This window comes from Haliaeetus albicilla, chromosome Z (genome assembly GCF_947461875.1).
Source record: "Haliaeetus albicilla chromosome Z, bHalAlb1.1, whole genome shotgun sequence".
Classification (NCBI taxonomy): domain Eukaryota; kingdom Metazoa; phylum Chordata; class Aves; order Accipitriformes; family Accipitridae; genus Haliaeetus; species Haliaeetus albicilla.
Genome location: NC_091516.1, coordinates 45,305,104 through 45,331,747, shown reverse-complemented (window position 1 = coordinate 45,331,747; position 26,644 = coordinate 45,305,104). Strand labels below are relative to the sequence as shown.

General features: G+C 36.3%; 1 protein-coding gene across 1 annotated transcript in view; it reads left to right on the top strand.

The window, feature by feature from the left end:
• The window catches only part of CHD1 (chromodomain helicase DNA binding protein 1), a 56,719-nt gene that overhangs the window by 4,678 nt on the left and 25,397 nt on the right, over positions 1-26,644 (top strand). The window contains exons 3-14 of the mRNA XM_069775753.1: positions 14,267-14,471; positions 15,506-15,610; positions 16,862-16,929; positions 19,104-19,253; positions 19,542-19,819; positions 21,315-21,540; positions 22,359-22,459; positions 22,711-22,889; positions 23,917-24,044; positions 24,654-24,870; positions 25,479-25,568; positions 26,436-26,626. Coding sequence (XP_069631854.1) covers positions 14,267-14,471; positions 15,506-15,610; positions 16,862-16,929; positions 19,104-19,253; positions 19,542-19,819; positions 21,315-21,540; positions 22,359-22,459; positions 22,711-22,889; positions 23,917-24,044; positions 24,654-24,870; positions 25,479-25,568; positions 26,436-26,626 — 1,938 coding nt within the window. The remainder of the gene's footprint in view (positions 1-14,266; positions 14,472-15,505; positions 15,611-16,861; positions 16,930-19,103; positions 19,254-19,541; positions 19,820-21,314; positions 21,541-22,358; positions 22,460-22,710; positions 22,890-23,916; positions 24,045-24,653; positions 24,871-25,478; positions 25,569-26,435; positions 26,627-26,644) is intronic.

Genomic DNA, 26,644 nt, shown 5'->3' with positions numbered 1-26,644 from the left:
TAAATTGGAAAGAAGATCAAACTCTACAGAACTGGTAGAAAAGAAGAAGAGATTAAGATTAATGTAGTGATAATCTAAACAGCAACACTGATGATGACTACAAGAGGTCTTTGAAAATTTGTGTCACTTTACAAGTGCAGTAAAGCCATTCACTTCCCTTTGATGTCTGGTGTAATCTTCCATGGCTGTCATACTGGAGTGACAGTCTTGATAACAATTAAATATAGGCTGATGTAGGGGTGCTGCCATCATTACTTTAAAAAGTTAAGAGAAGCAGTGGATCAGGACTGGATTTACAAAAATACACAGGCCTCATGGATACTGCATTGTATTGTTTTATGGTAACACCATGACTTGCAAAAGTTGTGGAAAGCCTGTACTATCCTCAACAGTAGGAGGACTGGAGAAGGGATTGATTGTAAACCTTTGATTTTACGCACTGGTCAGCATTGTGGTAAGGAATCGTAGCTGTCCTTACTCCTGTGACTATCTGCGAAGGTGAATTATTTCTGAAGTGTGTGAAAGGAATTGCCAATTTGCCATGCTCCCACACTCCTTTCCAGTGTTGCATCTGTCCAGTAGATGAGCAGAAAACTTTCCTGTGCTGCAGGTGTTGAGCCTGAAGTTCTGTTTTGCTACAGGTGGAAAAGTGAGTCTCTTGTATTTTCACGGTTGAATAACTGGCTGCGTTGTTTGGACTTTCCTTGCCTATTTCAGCAACCTCTGAAGCTATAAATCAGTACTAGAACCAAGCATGATGGAAATTGTAGACTAGCATAAACGTTATTATCTAATCTTTTTGCTTGATATTGTGATTTCTGTGTAATAATTACAGTAGAGTCTAATCTCCAGCTTCTTGTTTATTTGAAATCACTACTCTGGAATATTTTTAAGTAGCTGAAGGTAAAATACTACAGATACTGTTCACCTGGACAGCAAGTGAGTGTAGACACAACTTTATAACTACTCTGAGAAGCTGACTCTTAAGTCAAGCAAAGCATCTTTGTGTAGTGTTCTTGAAAGCATTCTGTTGCAAACTTGAATATGAATAAATACATTCTGGTTAGATAGTTATAAGAAAGCTTAATCAGCAAGAGCAGTTTTACTTGTACTGCAAGGTGAGCTCCAGGTAAAACAGGGACTGCAGAAGTGAAACATTGGTGCTAATTGAATAACAATCTGATTTTCCCATCTCTTTGCTCTTCTGATGTTTCCTGCAGAGCAAGGTATGGAGGGCTTGAGCTAGCCTTCCTTCTCTGTAGGTAAAAAGGGATGTGCTGAGTGCAGCTTAACTGGACAGTAGCTGACTGGAATGTATTGTGCTCCTGTTTTTGCAGGAAGCAGAAAACAGCTGCTTACATGTCATGGTTTAACCCCAGCCAGCAACTAAGCACCACGCAGCTGCTCACTCACTTCCCCCCCTCACTTCTTTGTGTAACCTAACTGGCTGGCAAATACCTGTTCAACGTATTTTAGATTCAATTCCACCATTCTAAGAGTTTCAAAATTTTAGTTGATGTGAGCTTTTCTCATTCCTCAAGACAGAGTGAAGTTTTGTGATACAGGCAGTGTATACACCAGACCTATCCAGATGTGGCTCCTTGTGTTGTTGTTTTTATTAAATTCCATTTAATACTTTTTTGCTGGTGATCTACAAGGAGCTTCTGGTAGAGACATCATCGTGTTGCCCCTGGAACTGCATGTGCAAGGATGGTCACATTGCACAACAGAAGAGTTAACCTTTGGGGAACCACTGATACTTCCTGCCTGTGAACGATTCCTGGAGCTTTTTTGTGCTCTTAAGATGTGTGACTTGTGGCTCTGAGATAAAGACTTGTAGTGTGGTTCATAGGGTCATAGAAGTTTGTTGATGATCAGTGTAGTTTTGATACCTTTGCTTTGGGGAAAGTTTATAGAAGTGGCAGGAAATCATAGTCTGCAGGAGTGGAAATATAATGCATCTCTTTGAGTTGTTAGCTCCTGTAAGGAAAATTCAATTGAGTTCATGTGCAATAGCTGAGGACAGGAAATAACACTTGGTAGCCTGAACTTCATACTCTTTTTTCCTTCTGCTTTCTACTGGCAGTGATAATGAAGATAAATCTTCCTTATGCATCTAAATCAAATTAAATAGTTAAGATTTCTTTAAAAATAAAACTGAAAAACACTTATATAGCATTTGCCTAAAGAAGCTTATTTGTGAACTTGCAATTTTAAGAGTTGGGCAGTTAGTGTCTCTTACTTCTGCACATTTTGAATGGGCTCTTCATATTCAAATGCTTGTCTTCCTTCAAATTCTGGTTTATTTTGAAAACAAACAAACAAAAAACCCAAACCAAACAATCCACTGTTATCTCAGACGCTTTTCAAAGACCCTGCAGAAAGTAAACTTTTTTTTTTGGTAGTGTGTTGAACTTTATTTTGCTCTAATTGTTACTCTCTTTCCTGCTGTTCTTAAAACCAAAGATTCTTAAGGTAGCTTAACCTAATGAATGCGCTTGAAATCAGTGGTGATAAATTATCTGCTCTTGAATCCATTGTTAACCTAGACCTTACACAGGAGTCCAAATGTTCAGTCAGTTCTTTTACAATGTGACTTGTGTAGCTTTCCATCTTATGATTTGTCTTCCTAGTGCCTTGTGTAAATGAGCAGACTTTGTTCCTCATTGTGTGATCCTGTCAGGGGCACCTTGTTTTAAGGGGTAGGCTAGTGAAGCAAAACTCAAGACTATTGAAAAGAACTAATGACTCTATAACAGGGTACTTGCTTTTTTCATCTGTTTCAGTGATCTGTCTTTTTAAGCCTGTCATCTCCCAAAAGCATTCTCCAGTTTGATTGCATAGGTATTTATTAATTATTTTTATTAATAGGTAGTTATTTGGCGGGTTGGAAAAAAAGGTAAAAACAAACATGAAAAATTATCTCCTTGAGTACTTTCATTAAGCTATATTGCTTTGCTGGCAAAATAGTTTGTAAATAAATATTGCATTCGGGCATAAATTCATCTTGAATATGTAGGAAGTATCCAGATACAGTGTTTATAAAAAAAGAACAGACAAATTACTTCAGTGCATCAAACTTCCTTACCAAATCAGATTTGATGTGTGCTGCTGTACAAATGCAACTACTTGACTCAAGGGCTAGGGCTGAGAGAGGTTTCTTGACTACATATCCTGGAAGGTGCTCTTTATAGACTTCACACCTCAGTTTGTCAACTTGCATGAAACTATACTTTTTCATGTAGAAATCCCATCCTGAGAACATGCTACTCATTTTTAGTATATACTGTGGCTTGCCTGCTACTGCAGGTTATTATTGACAGCTAACTTTATCATCATTGCTGTGGATTGTTTGCATGACAGAGAAATAGTCTCGCTCCAACAGTACTGAAGAGATGATCATTATTGCTTTATCCATCATGTTTGTTTCTATTTCCATAGCCTTATGATGCCCCACTGTTTTGTACAGTCTTGGGTATTGCTGTCCTTGTTTAGTTTTGGGTTTTGGTTGGGGTGGGGTTTTTTTTTTTGTTGGTTTGTTTTTTTGTTGGTTTCTTTTTTCAGTTGAACAAAGTACAGTGAATGTTATGTAAGGTTTCCTGTTCAGGAACACCTCTAAACAGATAATTCTGTTTTGATTTTACTGGGGGTTTTTTGGTTGCGTTTTTTTCTGTTTTTGAGTAAGTAGTATATATAATTTGCTTGGAGCCAGGGGAGAGAAGAAGGCTTATGTGATACATTTTTAGAAGAGGGACTTAAAAAGCAGGAGTTCCATTATGAGTAATGGAGTTAAGTGCCTACAAGAGCACAAGTGGTCTTCAACAGTTAATGTTAGCAAATATTGTATTTCTGTATACATTATATTAACAACACCTCTATTCTGTAGCTTAACTTGCTTTGCCCTGTTGTTTCCATCTACACTTTCTTATCTAGTTGTGGTGGTGTTTATAATTTCTGTTGGCATTTTGTTCCTTGGAAGCCCATTCATCAGTGAAAAAGGTAGGGGGAAAAAACAAGTTAGGCCTCAAAATAGAGTTGGTAAGCAGAGGACAGTGATACAAGTCTAGAGAAAAGGGAAGACATAATGTGGCATGGTGGAATAGGGTAAATTTGACAAACACAGGTGACTGAGAAAGAAGTGTTGGATGCTGACTGTTTCTCTGATTATGTTTAAGCTATGTATGACTTTTCTACTGGAAGAGTTGAACAAAGAAAGTAGGCTCCAGCTCTAGATTGTCCTGCAGAGAGACTGTCTTGACTGTATTCAGAAAGGGTAAGGGAGAAACAGGAGGATCCTAATTTATGCTATCTACCTGAAAATATTGGAGATTTTCTCTTTACTTTTCAGTATTAATCAGGCTTTTTTGGAAGAAGGAGAAAAGAGGATACAGATGCACAGGCAAAAGGCTGGTTAAGTTGTACCTAAACCATCTGTCTTACTCTACCCCAGGTGTCCACAGCATGGTGGGTACGCCTTTTGTTGAACTGTTTCCAGTAAAAGCATCTTAAGCAAAGGCAATGACCCTGGCCTGTACGGGAAGAGAAAGTGGCAAGAAATAATGCACTTTGCCGTACATTTTCTATAAGGGGAATTCTGAAGAGCGGGGGATCAGAATTGCTGTTCCTGAGATAATACTCACGTAACAGCATTAGACAGCAGGTGACAGGTAATTTTGACAGTATTCCAATCCTTGGTTGAGAAATATTTAATGTTCCTTGCATCCTACCCCTAGAGATACGATACCAGAATCTTGGTAATTAGTAGTGCCAGTTCAGGTGATTAATTTTGTGGAGGTTAGTGGTGCTACTTTGCATTAATGGGCATTACTCATTGCAAGAAAAGTTAGTCAAATTATGGACTGTAGCTAGACTACATCAGATAATACTTAAAGCTCTTTAGCTAGAGAAGGAATTGCTTATAGACTATGCCTCAAAAAATGAGGGGAAAATTGAAGAACTCCATAGGCAAAGGTCAAAAAGAAGGTGACCAAGGGTCTTATGATTACTTCACAACTGTTATCTCCCTGAATTTATGTTTTAACATATTTATTACAGAACTTAGGTTCTGTTTCTTTAATGCGGATTACCTGTCTTGCTATCAAATGGGGCTTTGTCTTTAATGCAGCAACTGTTTTAAAAGTCAAATTTTAATACAGTGTGAAGTGCTCTCACTTACCATTTTGTTTGCAATGGTAGCTTCCGTTGATTATTTATAGAAAATATACATGTTTTCTTCTTAGATTCTACCTCCTTTTCCACTTCAAGGAATATTAAACCATTTCTGGAATTCTGCTGATACAATTTGTTAAAATAAGAGATTGCTTGTCTTCAAGCTCTGAAAAACTTGTAGACCTCTCGAGCTGATTATGATTGGTTTTGCCTTCTTATAGCTGGCTATTAGGGTATCCATTTCAGCAGATCAAGAAAATGTCATCTGAGCTACTAGAAATCTGTATGAAACTTCTGTATCCTGTATGTCTTTTCCTATGAACTTCAAAAACTCAAATAGTTACATTTTAAAAACTCTGGCAAACAAGCTGTCTAAATTTCCAGTGATGCTGGTAGACACCACAGTGTAATAGGAGTTCTGCATGCTGTTGCCCTTTTTCTTAGTCACGTCAGCAATGCCATACTCCATGGGAAGGGGAGAAGGTATTACACCATGTAGCAGTTTAAGCACTTGGAAAAAAGACTTGCAGTATGTCATGATGCAGTGTGGAATGTTTGTGTCCTAAAATTGAAAACTACCAAAAAATCCTTTTTCATTTCAAATCTTTTCTTTTTTTTTCCCCTAAATTCTGTATTGATTTCCACTATTTTATACCTCAGTTTCAGGACAGCAGTCTTAAGAAATACTGCCTGTTCACTCCTGCTTGTTTGTTCCACTTCTTCATCAGTCCTTTAGAATGTTTATGAAAACAGAGGCTAATAAAAAGCTGAATCTGTTCCTTCTATGAGTAGTACTGACACCACGGGGGGGGATTGAAGAGGGCAGCAATAACAATGTCAGAAAAAGTTATTCTTGTAGAACCCTCACCAGCAGGTGAATATACTGGTGAGGACTGAAAAGTGTTTTGAAAGTAACTCATACTACTGCTCGTACCATTATCCGAATTGTGTGAAAATTGCTGAAACTCAGAGCAAAGGTAGGAGCAGTTAAAGGGAAACTTCTAAGTTCCTTGTTCCTGAGTTTCCCCTTGAGATGGCAGATGTAAATTTTCCTGAATGCATGTGCGCGTGTAAATGTGTGTACCTTTTCTTAAATAATTCCATCTTTACTCTTAGGGTTAGCATCTAGTATATTAGGACTTAATCTGAATTACTGCTCATGTGGAAGAGGGTTGTAGGTAGTCCCATGAAAAAGATTAGATTTATGTTCATTTTTAATAGCCAAGGCTTGCTTAATGTGTCTGGGTTAGAGAGAAGGATTCTCTCCATTACTATTTTTTTTATCCCTTAGTGCAGTGGTCTCCAAATTTTTTGTTTGCACACTCCTACCAATAAAAAAATATTTGAGCATGCAGCTCCAATGTATGTGTATGTCACTTATAAATTATATACATGTACTGCTGTACTAATAGCTACATTATAATACATGCACAAAAAAAAGAAATTTTCAAAGGATGACATAAAGATTAAATAATATTTGAAAATATTTTACTTTGTTAATGGCAAAACGCCCCTTTTCACTCACTAAAATTATAAATATATTTATTAAAATCTTGGTTCAATGCTTTGTGATATGGTAGTTTGAAGGTATGGTTCTAAATTCAGTTAATTTTGGTTCTTGGTTTTAATGGCTGGCATAGCTGAAAAACATAACTTGCAAAGATACACAGAACCAAATGGAAGAAGTGCATTGTTAACTGTGCTTACTAAATCATGATACTAATTTTTTCAATCCCATCAACTAATTATGCAAAGGTTTTTCTTAAAATTTGGCTTAAAAGTTGGTAAATTTTCATCTGCCCTAGTGTCAGTAATTTCTTGCAAATTAATCAGAAGGGGTTGCAGTTTCATGTTTTCAACAAATGGGTTCAAAACCCAGTAAAGCTTTTTGGAAGTTTTTTTTAAACAGGTTAGAAATTTCTATCTCCAACTTTTTAAGTGTATAGATATAAAAGCTTTTACAGGTGACACGCATTGTTTTGGGCAATAAAATCACATAATGATTGAAACCTTTCCAAACATCTGTTTTCAAAATGCTCTCTCCATAGTGTAAGTTTCTTTTGGAAAGCAGTTGCTTTCTCATTGTTAAAATGTCACTTTCACCTGGAAGGGGTACACTAAGTGTGCTTGGTTTTTTTGTTAGCTTTTTTTTGTTGTTGGTTTGGGGGGTGTGTGTTTGGTTTTTGTTTTTCTTGTTGTTGGGTTTTTTTTTTATTTGGGGGGGGGTTGGGGGAGTTTGTGTGTTTTTGGGGGTTTGGGGGGGGTTGGGGGTTTTGGGGGTTTTTGGTTTTTTTGGGGGGGCTGGGGGGTGTTTTGGGGCTTTTTTTGTTTTTTGGGGGGGGTTGGGGTTTTTTTGGTTTTTTGGGGGGTTGTTTTTGGGGGGGGGGGGGTGTTTGGTTTTTGGTTGGGTTTTTTTTTTTCAAAAATACCTGCAAGGTAGCATACTGCTGGTGAGCAGTAGTTTTCACAGAAAAGGTCAGCAAAATTGGAACACTTGTTTGTTTGTTTAAAAAAAAAACAAACCCCCCCAGACCCCACCAAAGACTAATCTTCAAAGTCAACAATGCTTTTAAGCAGTGAACCTCTCTTGGTACAGAAGATTTTTATGGTCATTCCCCATCTCATTACAAAGTAATATAAAGATTTTTGTATTTAATGGTCTTGTTTTTCACAAAATCAACCACACTGGTGACATCTTTTCACACTTTGTACAATTCTAGCTCCAGATTCTTTGCTGCAATAGCTTGCTTTTTGTTGATGTAGTGTATTAATTTCATGTGTGGTGTTATCTCTATCACTCTTACTAGAATCTGGTTTTTATTCCAGTCAAAGCAGCCACTCCATCAGTGCTTACACTTGCACAGTTTTTCCATAAAACTTTTTTTTTTAATTAAAGTAGTCATTTACCATTAAGAATATATCTTCTCTAGTACATCTTTCCTTCAGTGGCTCACGAAGGAGTAGTTCTTCATACATTTCATCATTGAAACAGAATCTAGCAAATACTGTAAATTGGGACTTGTTAGAAGCATCTATACTTCGATCAAACCATAGAGCAAATCTCCTACGTTGCATGATTTGTTCTAATACTTGTTTCTTCAAATCTTCACCAATGTTTTCTATATGTCTTTCAACAGTGTTTGCTGACAAAGAAAGGCACTTGTTTGTCACTGTTGTTTTCTATGAATTATTTTAGCCATTTTTACAGCAGCAAGAAGTAAGTTCTCAAATGGCATGTGGCATTTTTGTCCTTTACTCTTAGGAAAAAGAACCTCGAAAGAGCCTTCTAAACATTTATCATTAAATCTAGTAAAATTTTGTGAAGTACAGGATGAGTATTGCATGATGCATGACTTGAAACACTGCTGGAAAAAACAGAGGTTTGTTTTTGTGTTCTGGATGGTTAGTTTTCAAATGTCTTGCTGATTGTGATGGCTTCATACTATTGTTAATATCTCAAGGCACAATATACACTCAGTGCAAGGTTAATTGTTAACAGTATTTCAAATTGTCTTGATAATTCTGATTTTTTTTTTTTGGTCCAACCTCTTGTCAGATGCAATCAGATTGTCATTGGTTTTTTACCTTGCAGTGTGGCTGATGAAGAGCTTGCACAGGAGTGGAAGTGTCAGCTCTGCCATTTTCTGGTTGCTTTGTGCTCACAGCATTAGTGTTATCTTCAGTCCACCCTTTCTTTGCAGGAATCTTTTTAAACCACTGTGCCATTTTGTGAGGGTTAGTTTGGTTAAAACTAAGTAATATAATCCATAAATTCACTTAACCAGGCAGAAGCAAACTGCAGTATGTCACAGTGCACAGAAAGGGAATGAAGGAGTGGCTGCGCAACTGTTACCCCTCTGCATTGTGGAGCACGTATTTCCTCCAGGACACCTCACCTACCATATGTGGCGCATGACCCTCAGACATAGAGACTAAGTGAGATTGCCAGTGTCAATCCATATATTAAACGTTTGTAAAGCTGAATTTGTGGTTTGGTTTAGTTGTGGTTTTCTGTGTTGTTGGTTTGTTGTGGTTTTGGTTTTGGGTTTTTTTGGTTGGTTTGGGGTGTTTTTGGTTTTTTTTGGGGGGGGGTGATTAAAAATAAATCTAAATAGACGTTCCAATATTTTCTTCATGTACCCCCATGGGTTGACTTGTGCAACTCCTTGGTGCGTGCACCCCTCTTTGGAGACCACTGTCTTCCTGTGCCAGTAGTTTTGTCTTGGCAATGAAGTGTTGTGAGGCTGTCCGGGGGAGGGGGAGGGCTGTTTCTCTTTCATGAACACCTTAGGGCAAATACTGCAGCTAAAAGATCTGGCTCCTTAGAGGATGGTAAAGCCTTTAGTTAATCTTGGCACTCGTCACATCTGTTAGCAGAAGTATGGGTTGTCTTTCTCATCAGGGAGGCTGGCTTTCAGAGGTACATTTCTCAGCTAAGTCCTGAGGCAGGACGACTCTGGGTCCTGCTCATGTGATAATGAGACGCAATGACTCATTTTTAAATTTTGTCTAGGTCAGCACTACATGTGAAACAAAAGCAAAAAGCCAAGTACAGGTAATGTCCCCGTGATTTTATATCTGCAGAGGTAAAGTGCTAGAAAAGGTTGGTCTCTGGATGTTTAATTGCTACTGTGTAGCAGACTGCTAGTATATGCTGAATACAAGTTGAAACTGAATACTGCTACAGCAGTTTTTCAGTAAGACTTCATTTTCAGTACCCCATTTTTTCATTATGGACACTGCTTAAGAGACATGGCTAGAAAATGCCACAGAACCATTTTACTTTTCCTTTTCTTGTGAACACAAAGGTAGTTCTTTATTATCCTCTTTATGTAACACTTCTTCCTTTGTTCCAAGTAAGACTTTGCATATTTTGGTGGCTTTCTTGATTTTTAGAAAAATCTAGATAGGTCTATGTTTTTACTTTATTGCTGCTGCTTTCTTACAAATATTATTTAAAAAACAAATAAGGTGCTCCTTGATACTAGAAGTTGATCAGTAGTCTGGCAAGTTGGTAGTCTGGTCTGATGCTGGTCTAAAACTATTTCCTGTAAGACATGAATAAAACCAAGAAAAAAAAACAGTTAGTAATCAAGTCTGTTCTTTCTTTCTGTCTGCCTTGTAGATACTTACATTTAGAGACAATTAAGAAGTAAGTCTTAGGCTGAAAATTTCCATTCAATTTCTGTTTGAATAGGTGGCTAGTCCTGTCAGGCAATAGAGGGTTTTTTTTGTGGTGTTGATACAACAAGTTTTTAACTGCTGGCATTTCCAGATAGCTTGGTTAGGGAATGAGGTTGGGGTTTTTTGTTTGTTTGGATTTTTGTTTTGGTTTTTTTTTTTTCCCTACTTTACGAGAAAATTTAAAAAGAGCAGAGGCAGTGACTTTGATAGAGGGAATGGCTGAACTAAGTTCCTTTTTCTTCAGCCTTTTCATGATGACCTCTGTGTTAGCATCAGATCACTTGGAATTAGGTAGTAGTAAGATTCTCTTTTAAAAAATAAGAGTAAAAAATCAGTATCATAGTTTGAAATGATGACATATTAGTGTTAAGTGTTGGGAAAGAAGATACCATTAGAAATGCTAGACCAGACTTTTTAAATACAGGAAAAGCAAGGACACAGTCTGCACCCAGAAGTGTGTGATATTTTGATCTTGGCATAAGTATATTCTCTTTTGATCTTTGAGTTCAGTGACTTAAGTGCTAAAAAGAAAAATACCAATTTTCTCTCTAATTTTGAAAAAACTTTTTTTTTTATGCTGAAAACAGAGCATTTAACCTGTAGCTCTTAGTGTATGGTGTGTGTCTTGCCTCAGGTTCCCCATCACTGTTACTGTTGGTTCAAATCGTTTAAACTTCTCAGAGGAAAGCAAGTCCTTTGATGTATGGACTGTTGCAGCTGTTGGGGATTTATAGGTACTACATGTCACTCAGTGCTGCTCAGTACTGTCTTAATATACAAGCAGAAACTCAAGTGTAGTTTAACACATCTGTATTAATTTGGATGATTAGGGTTGAAGTAAGCTCTGCCTAACGTGGACTAGTCTTGTGTGCTTGAACTCCTATAGTGCCTTTTGCTAGTTAATTTCGAATTCCTTTTAAGCATGTATGAGTACTGCCATAGCATCTTAAGATTTCATAAATGTTTTAGCAAGTCCTTGCTCTTTCCCTAGTTTTAAAATTACTTGCTGCTACTCAGTTTGTCTTTTCCCATTTCCTTGTGCTGATGTAACACTGGGATAAGAAAGCTTAGTAAGACATTATTGATGCTATGGCCTTTAAATTTTATTTTTCTGTTTTTCTCTGTTCTATGTACCAGTTAGCTGCTAGTCTACAGTTAATTTCTTTTCTTTCTCTCCCCATCCCTTTTACTTCTACCTGCAGGCTTGTTTTGTCGTCTTGTGTTTATTAGTAATGTGGTTGAATATTGACTTTAAGATTTTTACTCCTGTCAGATGTTACTGTTAGTTGATACACAATTGGGTTGCATTAGTCTGCTCTTGTCCAAATCAGGCAAATTTATTGTGAGAAGCAGGATTTATGAAATAGCTCTTACTTTGCTGGTCTTGCTCATAAGCCTAATGGGAATTAATTCCCAGGCTTACTCCTGGCTTTGTGGAGAGTTAGCTGGCAAGCTAAGGAGTCTGTGTTGTCTGAATATTGAATATTGTATGATCCACATCTGTTGACAAGTACTTAACAGAGACCTTAGATGATAGATAACTCATCGCTTCATTAAAAAAAAAATTTGGAATTAGTTGGTTTTTTACATGCAACTCCAGAGCAACTAGCATTGTCTACTATACTTTTTTTTTCCTATCTCAGTCCATTTGGTTTTGAACTTACCACTTAATTCCTGTGCTGAAGAACATTAAACAACTTAAAATTTCCCATCAACTGTGAATCTAACTGATGTGATTTTTGCTTACTTATCTAAGTAAACTGGAATTATCCCCGCCCCCCCCTTTGGTCTCTCCACCATTCTCTCCTGTAGCTGGTTTACCTGTTTCTCATAATATTTGCAAGCTGTTTGACCAAGATGGCTTATTCCAGTGTCAGTTTCCCCTATGCTACCTTAGAAAAGAGGTACTTTGTTGCCTCTGGCTCTATGTGCAACTGAACCTATGGTTAGCACTATATTAGTGTGTATGAAATATTTTACTGCAGAAATATTTAAGCCAGCTTAATTACCATCCTTTTGGCTTAGTGTTTTTCATCTTTTTTTTAGGTTTGGTAATCCATGTTATTATTGCCCTCTCTGAGCATACCTTGTCCTGCATAGAAGTATTGATTCCCTTCCCCTCCTCCAAGATTATGTAGGATTTACATGGTTTTGGTTGCTTTTTTTCACTGGGACGTGGCTGGCTGGTATTTACTTGTGCCTCAAGGTTTCTCCATGCTGAATTTTCTTCTATTTCTCTTCATTTATAGTTAGTGCTGACTTCCGCAGTCCCCTGACATTGACTTACAGCACTTCTCTATGCTGAGAAATGCTGTTGTTTTCTAATGGTCTGATTTACCCAGCATTAAAGGTAAGGTAACATTTGCGTACAAGAACACAATTGTGATTCTGATCTCTTCGGAAGATCATCATGGAGTGGCATTACTTTCTGGTAAACAGTTTAAACTCTGGTCATATTCTGTAGTGGGTGCCCTGCTTTCTTTGGCAAACGAGGTTAGTGTTATAGCACCATGCCTGAAGTAAGCCTTTCATGACAGAAATAGGAAGTTTGGGAGCAGCCTTGTTGCTTCCCATTTTTCCTCTCAGCAAGTGTAAGGAAACCCAGCAGCAGTGTGTTTCTCCATGTCTCGCCCTTCAGAACAAGGAAGCTTCACCATGGTCTTGTTTTTTTCTTTGTTTTTTTCAAAGCTGATGGTTGCAGATGGCTGAGTGAGGTGCAGTCTACAGGAGTCTGTTTATGAATAGCTTCATTTCTTCTTTACTGATACAGTTTTGTTGGTCTTGGGAAAATCAGAAAGAGGAGCGATTTTGCTTTGGTTTGTGGTTTTAAAATGTTGTCAGTTAAGTATGTTCTAGGGCAGAGGATGATCAATCTGCCCTCTTCGCCCCCACCCCACCTCCAGCTCACTGTCAGCCAGATGAATTGTGCTGGTGGAGATAGGCTAGGTTTTGATATCAGCTTTTGTTTTTATCATTTTTGTTTCTGGCTGCATGTTTACTCTGATTTTTTAAGTGTTTGCTGTCAATGTGTACATAATTTGAAATTATTTTGCTCTGTGGTGGTCTGATTCTGATGTTTTTTCTTGTATCTTTGAAATACGGTAGTATTAACCTAATGAGGAATCTTATGAAAATTTTAACTTGGCTACTTCGTGAAGTTGTAGAAAATCAAATGTTTCCAAATTTTTTGAATGGTTATAAAATAAATCCTTATCTTCAATTACTGTGCTTTCTAAGTATATTAAATGTGTAAATGAACATACAGGTGAAATAATCTGGCAGCTCAAGTGTATGCCAAGGAAAGCGCCTTGGCACAAGTCATATCATTGGTGACAAATGCAGAGTTGTCTGCATGGGGAATTTTGCTGCTGTTTTTTTAACAGAAAAACAGGGTCTGCATAGCTTTTTTTGTTAGAGAGATATGTGCTTCTAAATTCATTATTTTTTTTTTAAGGAGTACTGCTGATCTATAAAGATTGAAAACTTTTATATTTTAGTTGGACAGGTCTTTGTGGAGTAGACTTAAGTGTTAAGAGGTGTTTATGTATATGTGGGGTTTGATGGAGCTAAACAAGGATTTTGGAGGGGGTGGGGGTGGAAAGTTTGTGTGGGTAAGAAACATTTGTACCACTTTCATTTCCCTTGCTTGACTCCTCCATATTAATTTGACTGTTCTTGCTTTATCTTGCTTTTTTTAGGCTTCACAAAGAGTATCTGATGACACTCTTAATTCTCATTTCTTGTTTATTTTTAACTTTATTCATCTCAACTTAATTGACTGCATCCATCTATGTGCTACCCATTTGTGTGGTCTAACTTAACAATTGATTTATAGGTGAAGCTAAGGCGACTTTTTTCTTCTAATCCTGTTACCTTGGCAATTGTATAATATCCTACTAACTTCTCATTGCAGCCGATCAGATGATGATTCTGGGTCAGCATCAGGTTCTGGATCTGATTCAAGCTCTGGAAGCAGTAGTGATGGAAGCAGCAGCCAGTCAGGCAGCAGTGACTCTGACTCTGGTTCAGAGTCAGGCACTCAGTCAGAATCAGAGTCTGACACATCTAGAGAGAAGAAACAAATTCAAGCTAAGCCACCAAAAGTTGATGGGTCTGAGGTAAACAAAACACATATATGAATCCTTTGGGGGGGGAGGGGAATTATTAAAAAAAAAAAAATCTTTCTGTGCAGTTAGTTTCAAGAGCAGTTTTAATTTTAAAAAAAAACGAACAAAAAGAGGTAATGTGGTTTTAATTTTAACGTGGTTGGTTAGCGAATGCATGTGCTTAGCTGTCTTAAACATCAGGCTAAGCTTCTCATGGATAAGTACTTGAATTGATGCTTTCAAAATTCTCACATTTGTAAGTATTTTGAGTTAAATGCTTACTTAAATTTCATCATGAAGAAGCATTCACTAATTTACTGGAATTTATGGAAGACAAAGGCACACATAATGTTATTTCTGAAATTCTATTTTTTACATTGTTTCTCTAATACTTACCTTACTTGTATCAATGAATGATTGTAATGAAAATTTCAAGCATATGTACAGTTGTCTTTCTTCATTAGTAAGTTGGCTAAATTCAGGGAAAAGTGGTGTTTAGAAATCTCTTAAATCCAGTGGGCCAAAATTACCTGCACTTTCCTGTGTTACATGGACTTAACTGGGATGGTAGATCATATTTATGAAAGGTAGTCGTATGTTAGTTACCACAAGAATTGAAGACTGTTAAGGATTCTGTTATATTTTTGGTCATGTACTTCAGTATTACTGTATGAAGCAAAAACATGTCAGCTAAGTGGTCTGAAAGGATTAAAAATTTACTTTATAAATGTTTAAAAATTTTCTTTATAAAAGTTAAAAAACTTACTTTATAAATGTTGTACCTTAACAACATCTATACAACTATTGCTAAAGGTGCTGTAGAAATTGTCCTAGCAATTATTGTATAACATTCTGTTCTGCAGAAATCTTACTACTGTAAAAAGCTGTCTGATATTATTAATGCATGCAGTATTTTGTAGTGAATTTTTTTAATTGATAAAATCATGATCAGTTTTAATAGGAATGCTACTCAGGAAAAGTAATATGTGGTAAACTGGAGACTATCAGTATGTTTAACTGACTCTTGCATCTCCATTCCTGTTCAGTTTTGGAAGTCTAGTCCAAGTATACTTGCTGTGCAAAGATCAGCAGTGCTCAAGAAGCAACAGCAACAACAAAAGGCAGCCTCATCAGACAGTGGCTCAGAAGAGGTGAATAACATAATTTAGATTTTTAAAATGTAAACATGCCCATCTCGTTGTCTCATATGTTAGAGTAAAATTATGTAGAGCCAAGTTATATTTTCTAAGTGTGCGTAAAAATCTGGTTTTAGTCAATAAAAGTAACATTCAAATAACTGACATTTTTATAAGGAAAAGTAAACTTATCCCTACTTACTTGTTTTCAAGTGAGTTGTGCCAAAATTATAGCAGCCTTGATTATGTGATATTTTTAGGTAAATACTGTGATGTATAGGCAGTTAATACTGTCCAAATACAATACTTGCATTGTATTTTTGGTTTCTTGAGTTTTGTAAAGACAGTTTAAAATGCTAAAAGATGTTTTCAACTTTTTTCTATATAAGGTAGCTGCTGTGGTTTTCAAAAATTCCATATGGAGTAGAAAACTACATTTTTGCAAATTTTGTAACAGTTACTACAAGAGAATTCTTGTATTTTAAGAATTCTGGGTACTATAAAACCTAAACCACAGGCTAGAGAAATGTTGACTTTGTGCAGGAAGAACATCTTTTAAGGACACTAGTGACTATGAAATGGAATTTATTTATAAAGCAGACGTTTTCTACTTCATTACAAAAACTGTGCAGTGCAGTCACACTCATTTGGTTGGATTTCTGTTTTTGTCTGGTTTAGCAGCTCATCATTAAAACCTAAACATGTTAATTTACAGCTGTTGTTAAGTATTATCTTTGAGAGATGTTTTTCAGGATAAAACTTAATCTAAATCTAAACTTAATCCTGATGAGATTGGTTTTAGGAAAATCTAAGAGGGTTCTTGTTTTTTGTTTGAGCATAGAGAAAGAAGAAACATGGCATTCTCAAAATTTTGTTAAACTTGTGTTTAAATGTGAAAGAATGTGGAAGGTGAGAAAGCTCCTGTGTGTAGGAGATTTTCTTAGGGTTTTGATAGAACCATCATCTTTATTAACTTGGGGCAGCTTAAACCACAGCTTTTTTATGTAGGCCCAATGGTTATTTTTTAAGACGGGTTTTTTGTGATGTTCTCTGGAGCTGTGCTGGCACAATGTATTCATAGATGGATAAATACAATAGCAGTCTTTATCTCATTCTGCATTAACAGCTACACTGTGGGGGATGAAAAGGGTAAAACATGAATAATATGCCTCCAACTTGAAAGTAGGAGCGGATTTATCTTTTAAATGTTAGAAGTACTTAATTATTTTTGTGATAATGAATTGGGTTTTTTTTCTTCACCTGCAGGACTCATCAAGTAGTGAAGATTCTGCAGATGACTCATCTAGTGAAACCAAGAAGAAAAAACATAAAGAGTAAGATATTTTCATAAGTAATACCACAATTTTTTTTGTCATAGTGACATATGCTTATAATTTATGCTTCATTTCTCCACACTTGAAATGCTTAAGTTCCCTTTTTAATTCATCTTGATATTGCATTTCCAATTTTGATAAAAATTTTGGAATTTTAAAATAAGCTCTCAAAGGAACATCTATATCATTAATTTCTGAGCAAAAGAATCTGCAGTATTGTTCAAAAACATTCATCAGTGATTTTATTTTTAAAATACTTTGTTGCAGTTTATTTTTGAGCTGAAGGCCCTCCCTGAAAATTCTTGTAGAAATGGGAAACTACTTAAGTAGGTTGTCTCACAACAAATTTAATTTAGAATCCCTTAGTTAATGCCAAATTATTTTTATTTTTTTCTGTTTTGTTTTTTTTTCTTCCGGACATGTTTAAAAGTTATTATAGTTCTAATAGTAATTAACTTTACTGACTAGCAAAGAATGTTAAATGAAAATAAGCACATTCTAAATGATAGATCAAAGAGTTTGTGAAAAGGATTATATGTTGTTATTGTAGCAGTGAGAGGCAGTGACCTCTTTTTTTTTTTTTTTTTATGAATGGTGTGTAGAAATTGAACTGTTCTATCATTCCTCTTCTTCCAGTTCATGATTCACCTCAATGTTCAGGGTTGCCAGTATAACATCTTAAAAAATGGTAATTACAAAAAAAAGGGGGGGGGGGGGGGGGTGCTCACAAAAAAAAGCACTAACTATGCAAAATGGTACTTTCCTAGCAGTGAGCTGTTAATCAGTCTTTTGTTAGTTAAGAATTTGATTGCATCTAATAGCATACTGTGTTATAGGAAAAATTTAAGTTTAGGAACCCTTAACCAAATCACTTCATGTATCCAGTGTTTTTGTCCTACGGCTCTTCAGATAACAACTGCAGACATACTTATTCAGATGTGCAGATGGAGGATATCTCAATATAACTCGGTACATGATCAAGCCTTAGAAGATCGTGCTTTGTATCTGGTTTTTATATTTACAGATAAATACAGGTCATGGATTTATGTTGTTATTTTATTATTTAACTATTTGCAGAAAAAGTATTTTAATAAGACATTCTGTACCATTGGCCATGTGCCATCTGTACAATGGACACATACATGTATTTGTCTTGGATGACTGGAACAATGGGAATGTAATTTCCTCCAGGACCCGATGTCCTGGAAGACAGGAAAGAAGAGAGGGATCAAAGCACCGATTCCTAAGCTTCCTGACTAGAAATTTAAGGAAGAGATTTCTTGGTAATATTCCAGCTTTGATGAACATTACTACTGCTCTGGCACCTTGATCAAGTAGACCTAAACCTGATGTTAGTATAAAGATTTAGCAACATTTCAATAATGTATACCACCTCTCTTTCATGAAGCTGTTAATCTTAAATTTGCCTGTATAAAGTCAGAGTTTGAAGCAAGATACTGTTCATCAGTGGGTAGATCTTTCCTGTTGCAAAGTAGAAGATCTCAGTTAAGCAGGAGCAAGGAGGTCCTGCTGCTCAGTCACAAGTGTCTTGCTCGTAGTATCTTGCCTGGTTGTGAAGCACTGATTTAGGAGCTCAGTGTGAGCTTTTGGGAGTCAGTGCCACTCACAGGTTACTGCAATTCAAGTTTTTCTGGGTGTTTCTCAGATCTGCCTCTGTTTTTTTGATTCCTGTGCCAAAGTTGCTGGTTTTTCACATGGGCCATGGGGACCATAGGCGTTAGACAATATGGGACTCTTCAGAGTATAACATAACAGGGCTTTATGATTTGAGCATATGTAAATTCTGATAAATATGTATCTTTCCAGTTAGACTTGTTAAGTGCTTTGTTTTCTTGATGTCACATTGACTTACTTCATGCTGAAATTTATATAGAAATCCAGATTTTTGTTTTATTTTGGATTTTAAATCTACCTCTTGATAACAGAAAACTTAATCCAACTCCCTTTGAAGCTGTTGGGCATTTTTACTTTTCTGTTATTCATTGATGACAATTTTCTGTCTCATCAGCTGAAATAACTGTTACGAGATTTTTATTTCTCTGAAGAATGTTGACATTACAGCAGATACCCTGTGGATGAATACCTGATTTAAAAAAAAAAAAAAAACAAACGACAACAATGTAAATTACTCTTTTGTCATTCAATATTTACAGTGAAGACTGGCAAATGTCAGGATCAGGGTCAGTATCAGGAACTGGTTCCGATTCTGAATCAGAGGAAGATAGGGAGAAAAGCACTTGTGAAGAGAGTGAATCTGACTATGAGCCAAAAAACAAGGTCAAAAGCCGGAAACCTCCAAGCAGGTAAGTCATGCATTTGGATACTCTGGTACTATCTCCAATAAGCAGCTGAGTATTTACTACCATTGTATATGCAAATGAGAACGTTAATGCTTATTAAAGAAAAATGAAGTTTATTTAAAGCTACATGAGATGTTAATATACTAATGCTTTCTAGTGAATACCTTTTCCTATCTGCTGTAACTGAAAGTGGAGTAACTGAGCATTGATGAAATACATGTATTCAGAAAGCAATACAGAAGGTTTATAGTTGTTCATGTTGAAACATCATTGTTGTGTCCTGTCTTCAAGAATTAAGCCAAAAAGTGGGAAAAAGAGTGCAGGACTGAAAAAGAGGCAACTTGATTCATCAGATGATGATGAAGAGGAAGAGGAGGATGATGATGATTATGATAAGAGAGGATCTCGTCGCCAGGCAACAGTCAACATTAGTTACAAAGAAGCTGAAGAAACCAAGACAGATTCTGATGATTTGCTGGAAGTTTGTGGAGAAGATGTCCCACAAACTGAAGAAGATGAATTTGAAACCATAGAGAAGTTCATGGATAGTCGAGTTGGCCGAAAAGGAGGTATGTTTGTTTTGGGGTTTTTTTCTGTCCATGTTCTTAAGATCCTGGAGTGCATTGTGGTGCAACTTCAGCAGATGTTCTCAGCTGTAGGTCACCTGTGAGGTCTATAAACAGCAATAATTTTAAAGTTACCAAAAAGTCATCTTGTTCTGTCTCTCATAACGATGTTCCTTTTTAAAATCCCTTCTAAGTGTTGCAAAGTAAAATGTAGAAGAATTGCATACCTAAGTAGAACATAAAAATTAAGTGGAAGATAGCTCCATATTGCATGAATGCATACCATATTGTTATGTCACTGTTTGTACAGTTTAGTGATACTTGATCAGTATAAATTATATACAGTGGAGTGGAGAAAGTGGACTAGATAGGAGAACTGACTAGTAATCTGAACCCTGAAAGATGGTGTTTGCAAGGCTGAACCACTGAGGTTATGATTTCAGTTATTGCTGTACAGATTGTCTCAATACAGTGCAATGTGTGGAATGACCACAAAATGCATCTAAAAATTCAGTGGTGCACTTGCATGTGAACTCTTAAAAGTATTTTGTGAATAGTGGTAGGCATGCCATATTTCCAGCAATAATGGGATGCGTTGTCTAGCAGTTCTGCTTATGCGTTTTGAGTTTGCAAATTAGGATTCTAATTATAAAAACAAACAAACACCAAAAAACCCCCCAAACCCTGGGCCTCTTGCACTTCAGAGTTACCTACCTTTCTCCATTAGTCATACCCAATCTCTAAAGTTTCTGACCCATGTCAGAACTTCGATTCATTCTTCCTCTCAACTTTCGTCTCCCATGCTGTCCCAAATTCTTGCATATCCTGCTCCAAGGCATAGTGTTAACTGCTGTGGTCAAAGCTTCTTACATTCTTCCTGCCCAGATGATGTTGCTGCTTGTGCTGTCTTTTGCTGTTGCCACTGTCTGTGGCTTTATGTGGCCCCTGCAGCTTGCTAGGCTCATTTCCTTACATGTCTGTCCTCACTGAAAGAGCCTGTTTCGTGCTGTATTATGCTTCAGCTGTGATACAGACTGTATTTAATTAAAAATTTTCCCAGGTAAGATAACAAAGGCAGAAAAAGTAGTAAAACATGTTTAGGAAGAAATAGATTTATAGTATCCTTAGTAGGTCATTGATGTCTCAAGGCTGACCAAGCATAATGTCAGATGTCTTTTGTACACTCAGGGATGAGAGTAATAGAAGACAAGAAGCAGCATTAATGGAGTGTTCCCTGGTGATTACTTTAAAAACTAGGAATGCAAAGAAAATTCTCATGGGAAAGATAAGCTATTGTATGTTAGGTACAGAAGTTTTTGTTGCTTTTTTGATTCTTTTGACTACTTGTGCATGTGTGAACATATCTATGCTGTAATTGTTCAAATAAGAATAAAGACATGAGAGCTGTAGATACTAGTCAAATATATGCACATCTAAAAGCATTACTGGTTAACTTACAATAATGCATACAAGGCTTATGATGCGGTTTGTTTCACAGCCACAGGTGCTGCAACCACCATCTATGCAGTTGAGGCAGATGGTGACCCAAATGATGCGTTTGAAAAGTCAAAGGAGGCAGGAGAAGTACAGTATCTTATTAAATGGAAAGGTTGGTCACACATCCATAACACTTGGGAAACTGAGGAAACACTGAAGCAACAAAATGTTAAAGGAATGAAGAAACTGGACAACTATAAGAAAAAGGATCAGGAAACAAAACGATGGTGAATATTTTTATGTAGCCTTCCACAATACTTATTTTATAACAAGGTAGATGTTCTTTTGTGTTTCTGAGACCTGTTACCTCTTCTTGAGGGCATAATTTCAAGTGTCTATGCAACAGGAAGACAAAAACCTTAAAAGTTGAAGTCTTCTTAACATGTTGCTGTGAGATGATCTTCTGAACCTGGTTTTAGTGTGTGTGTGTGTTAAATTGTACCTTTTACTAATTTTGTTGTTACACTTTGATCAGAGTTCTTCTAGAATCGCTGCAGAGATTAATGTTTTCTTCATATATTAGCCATTTCAGATTACTTTGAAGAATTCAGTTTTCTTGGCTCAAACCTCAGGCTCAAGCCTGAGAACAAAAACCTGAAGAAATCCATACATTTTGAAGTCATCTTTTTGGTGTTCAGTTTTATTAGTATGTTTAATATAATCAATGAATACTAATGGGATTATTAGCAACTTAATCATAAGATGGATTCTTACAGAGTGAGCCACCCTGAATACTGTTCCATGAAAATACCCTGTGAAGTACACTATTTATTGTTGAGAATAGGTATTCTGAATTAACTGCATGACTAGTACCACCTGTAGCTGTAGTAGTTGTGTCTCTTGGTAAGCATTCTCAGTCATTAATTATGAGCCACCTAGGCCAGATGCAACAATTTTATAGTAGGAATTTCTAAGTTGTCCTTTCAAAGAAGCTCTCTAAGCAACATTCCTGTGATGCTTGCATTCAGAGCTTTAGAGTTGCCAAATTTTCATAGTTTTAGAACTATAAAGTATAACAAGTGTTGTAAATTAATTCCCATTACAGGCTGAAAAATGCTTCTCCAGAAGATGTGGAATATTACAACTGCCAGCAGGAGCTTACAGATGATCTACATAAACAATATCAGATAGTGGAAAGAATAATTGGTATGTTACAAACTTGTGGACAGAAAACAGTGTTGAGAGTTCTGTATGTTCACTGCTTATATGTTGCATTTGTAGCTAAGAAATTGAGAATATCAGTATTGCTAACTTTTTAGTCCAAAACTTCAGGTAAAGAAAAAAGTTGTCATACTGTCTGTGCTATGAAGCTAGCTTATGTTGTCTTATTACCTAAAATTAATGTGTTCATAAGATAAGTAAAATGCTGATTAGATATCTCTGGTGCATTTCTTCAGCTCATTCAAATCAGAAATCAGCGGCTGGTTATCCAGACTATTATTGTAAATGGCAGGGTCTGCCTTATTCAGAATGTAGCTGGGAAGATGGTGCTCTCATTGCCAAGAAGTTTCAGGCACGCATTGATGAGTACTTTAGCAGAAATCAATCCAAGACCACTCCATTTAAGGACTGCAAGGTGAGTATGTAATTTGCAGTGGATTTATAATCCGTTGTACTGGGTCTGACTGGGATGGAGTTAGTTTTCTTCATAGCAGCCTGTATGGCTGGTGTGTTAGATTTGTGACCTCAATAGTGTTTATAAGACATTAGTGTTTTGGCTGTTGTTGAATGGTGCTTGCACAGTGTCAAGGCCTTCTCTGTTTCTTGCTGTGCACTCCCCACCATGAGCAGGCTGTGGATGGGCAAGGGGCTGGGAGGGAGCACAGCCAGTACAGCTGACCCCAACTGACAAAAGAGGTATTCCATGCCATTTAATGTTATGCTGAGCAATGAAACTGGGTGGGATGAGCAGGGCATTTGAAGGTGACTGTTGCTTGGAGACTTGCTGGTCATCAGTCTGCTGGTGAGTTAATGTGTGACTCCCTTTGTCACTTGTGGGGGTTTTTTTTGGCTGTGGGTTTTTTGTTTGTTTGGTGGGGTTTTATTCCTTCACCCAGTAAACTCTTTATTTTGACCTACAAGTTTTTCTCACTTTTGCCCTTTCAATTGACTCCCTTGTCCTGCTAGGGTGGGGAGTGAGTAAGCAACTGGGTGGCAACTTAGCTGCCAGCCTGGTTCAAGCCACCACATCAGTTGTGACTGTAAAAATGTGAAAATCTTCTATGAATCCAGAGATAAGATATACATATTATGAAATATTTTTGAAGGTTGTTCAGAACATTATATATATATAACGATATATAGTAATACATGTGGAAAATAACACTACTAATAGTAGCTTTTTGGGCTTGTTTAGTTTTGAAGGTTATTTTAAAAGTAAACATTAGGTGAGTTAATGTCACTCCCATTTTGAAATTTAGATTAGCAATCAAAACAATTTCAACTTGCAAATTGCTTGGTGTTTTTATATAGCCTAGTTTTTGTCAATGGATGAAAATTAGACTTGGTGATGCAGTAGATCCCTATTACTATTTTTTTGTATAGGAAGGCATTTTGGTAACTTCAGTTGGTAGTAGAACTGATGATCAATTTGCTTTTGACAGGTTCTGAAACAGAGGCCAAGGTTTGTTGCACTAAAGAAGCAACCATCTTACATTGGAGGACATGAAAGTTTAGAATTAAGAGATTATCAGTTAAATGGATTGAATTGGCTTGCTCACTCATGGTGCAAGTAAGTGTACTCTGAAATGAGTGTTTCTGTTTGTTAACTGTAAGCATTTGTAAAACTTTGAAATTGATTTTTCTGTATTTTTTTTGAAGGTGGAGGGTTTCATACAGTAAGCTCAAAGTAGAGGTCTGAGGGGAGTCGTTTTATTCTAAGTAGTACCAAAACTTATTCCACGGCTGTTCTCAAAAACAGCTAAGCTCTGTTGTTGCTTTACTTTTAAGTTCCTGTGGGGTTAAGTCATATTTTTAAAAAGCAAACAAACCTAAAACAGTAAAATCAGAAAACCCAAAGCAAACTCTTCTGAAATGTCAACATAGGTCTAATTTTCAAAGTATAACACTATGAGGAATAGTTGCAAAATTTTTGTGAACTTTATTAATTTAATTAAAGTATTAAGTGGTGGGGAGGAGCTGGAAATTCCTTTTATGGAAAAAGGAAATAAACTTCTTCAAGATGTATAGTTGCAAAACCTTGAAAACTTGTATGAATGTTTTTTGTGCTCAAAAGATAATAATTTCTTCTTGTCCAATCCCTCCCCTTCTCTATACCACCCCTAAATTTTTGTTGTTGTTGTTGGTTTGTTTTTTTGGTTTTTTTGTGGTTTTTTTTTAGAGGGAATAGCTGTATTCTGGCAGATGAAATGGGTCTGGGTAAAACAATACAAACAATTTCTTTTCTGAACTACCTGTTTCATGAACATCAATTGTATGGGCCTTTCTTGCTGGTTGTGCCACTTTCTACCTTGACATCTTGGCAAAGAGAGATTCAAACTTGGGCTCCTCAGATGAATGCTGTAGTTTACTTAGGAGATATAACTAGCAGAAATATGGTGAGTATTTCTCTTTATCATTGGAAAGGCTTGTAGATAAATAAGACTCAGTTCATATTCCTATCCTCTGCTAATGTCCTATATTTTGGTTAGGAATGAGCAAATACTAGAACACTATGTGTTTAAGATGCAAATTGAAAGCTTCGATTTTGATATGATATAAATGTGTGGGAAAGATTTCCTTCCTGCTTAATAGTGAATAGGATTAAAAATTTATTCTTGCATTTGAGAACAAATTATCTTCTGCAATATGATTATTTAGGTGGATACAGTGAAAATAAATATGTAGGCAAGCCAGTCATGATTTTAATTTATTTCCTGAAAAGTTGTTGGTTTGTTTTATTAATGTGTTTTCTGAATGTTAGTAATCGTATCCATTAAAGTAAAAAATGTGTTGTAGAAATTCTTTTTTTAAAGTCTCTTCAGACTTTAAACAAAATATTTTTGGAGTGCTTAGACAGGTTTGAAGTTGAGTCTTGTGTATGTTAATATGTTTTGCTTTTGTTTTGTGATCATATTATTGTATGTCATTTAAACATTTACATTGCTGCAGTACTTAAATTTACCCCAGTCAACAAGACCTTTTTTTCTCTTGATTCTTTTTATAGATAAGAACTCATGAATGGATGCATCCACAGACCAAACGATTAAAATTTAACATACTTCTAACAACATATGAAATTTTGCTGAAGGATAAGGTAATCACACTTCTTCAGCGAGATAAAAATAATTTTTCTGGTGTAGAACTCTCTTTAGACTTGCATGTATTTGGGTTTTGGCCCATTAAATTTATGGAGAGTGTGACAGCTTTTGTTTTGGAAGTATGACAGTATGTGGTTTGGGTTTTGGGGGTTCGTGTGTGTGTGTTGGTTTGGTTTTTTGTTTGGTTTTTTTAAGCACTTCTAGATTTTCTGTAAGTGTGGTGAGGCTTTCAGCCTTTTTGCATTTCGTTAAGTGGGTAACACTTCTTTTTGTCCAGTTTGCTTGGGATTCTCATTACTGTAATAGTCTCTTTGCATCTTAAAAGAGCTCTACTTGTTTGCAAACTACTGTCAAGGAACTGAAAAAGAACCCAATCCCTAGCCCCAAATGTGATACAGAACTCTGAAATCCCATGTAGTTTTTCTTTGTTGTAGTATGTGTACATGTATTAATACTGTATTCCTACTGGTAGCACGCTGAGTTATTGTTAATTCTTCTAACAGTATGTGGAAATTTATAGATAGTCAAGAAGCAGAACATTTTTACTTCATGTGTTTATACATGCTGGGAAGAAGAGGTCAATAGGGTTTTTTTTTTGTCATGTAAAAATTAATATAGGTCAGACTTTGGGCTTTTTTTTTTTTCCTTTTAAACTTAATTTGTACTTTCTTGGGATGCTTGCACAGCCTTTCGTTGAATCTTGCAAATGTAAAAGCCATAATGAGTACTAAAAAGATATAGCTGTCCATATTTTATTGAAATAAACCAAGAAGTGATAGTGTTTATTGCTTGATTATACAATGTGCAAAATTACACAATGTTTTTATTTGTATACTATTTCCCCCCCCCCCCACTTCTTTAAGTCGTTCCTTGGTGGTCTGAATTGGGCATTCATAGGAGTTGATGAAGCTCATCGTTTAAAAAATGACGACTCTCTTCTGTACAAGACTTTAATAGACTTTAAGTCTAACCATCGTCTTCTTATTACTGGAACCCCTCTGCAAAACTCCCTCAAAGAGCTTTGGTCTTTGTTGCACTTCATCATGCCAGAAAAGTAAGGAAGAGTTTTATG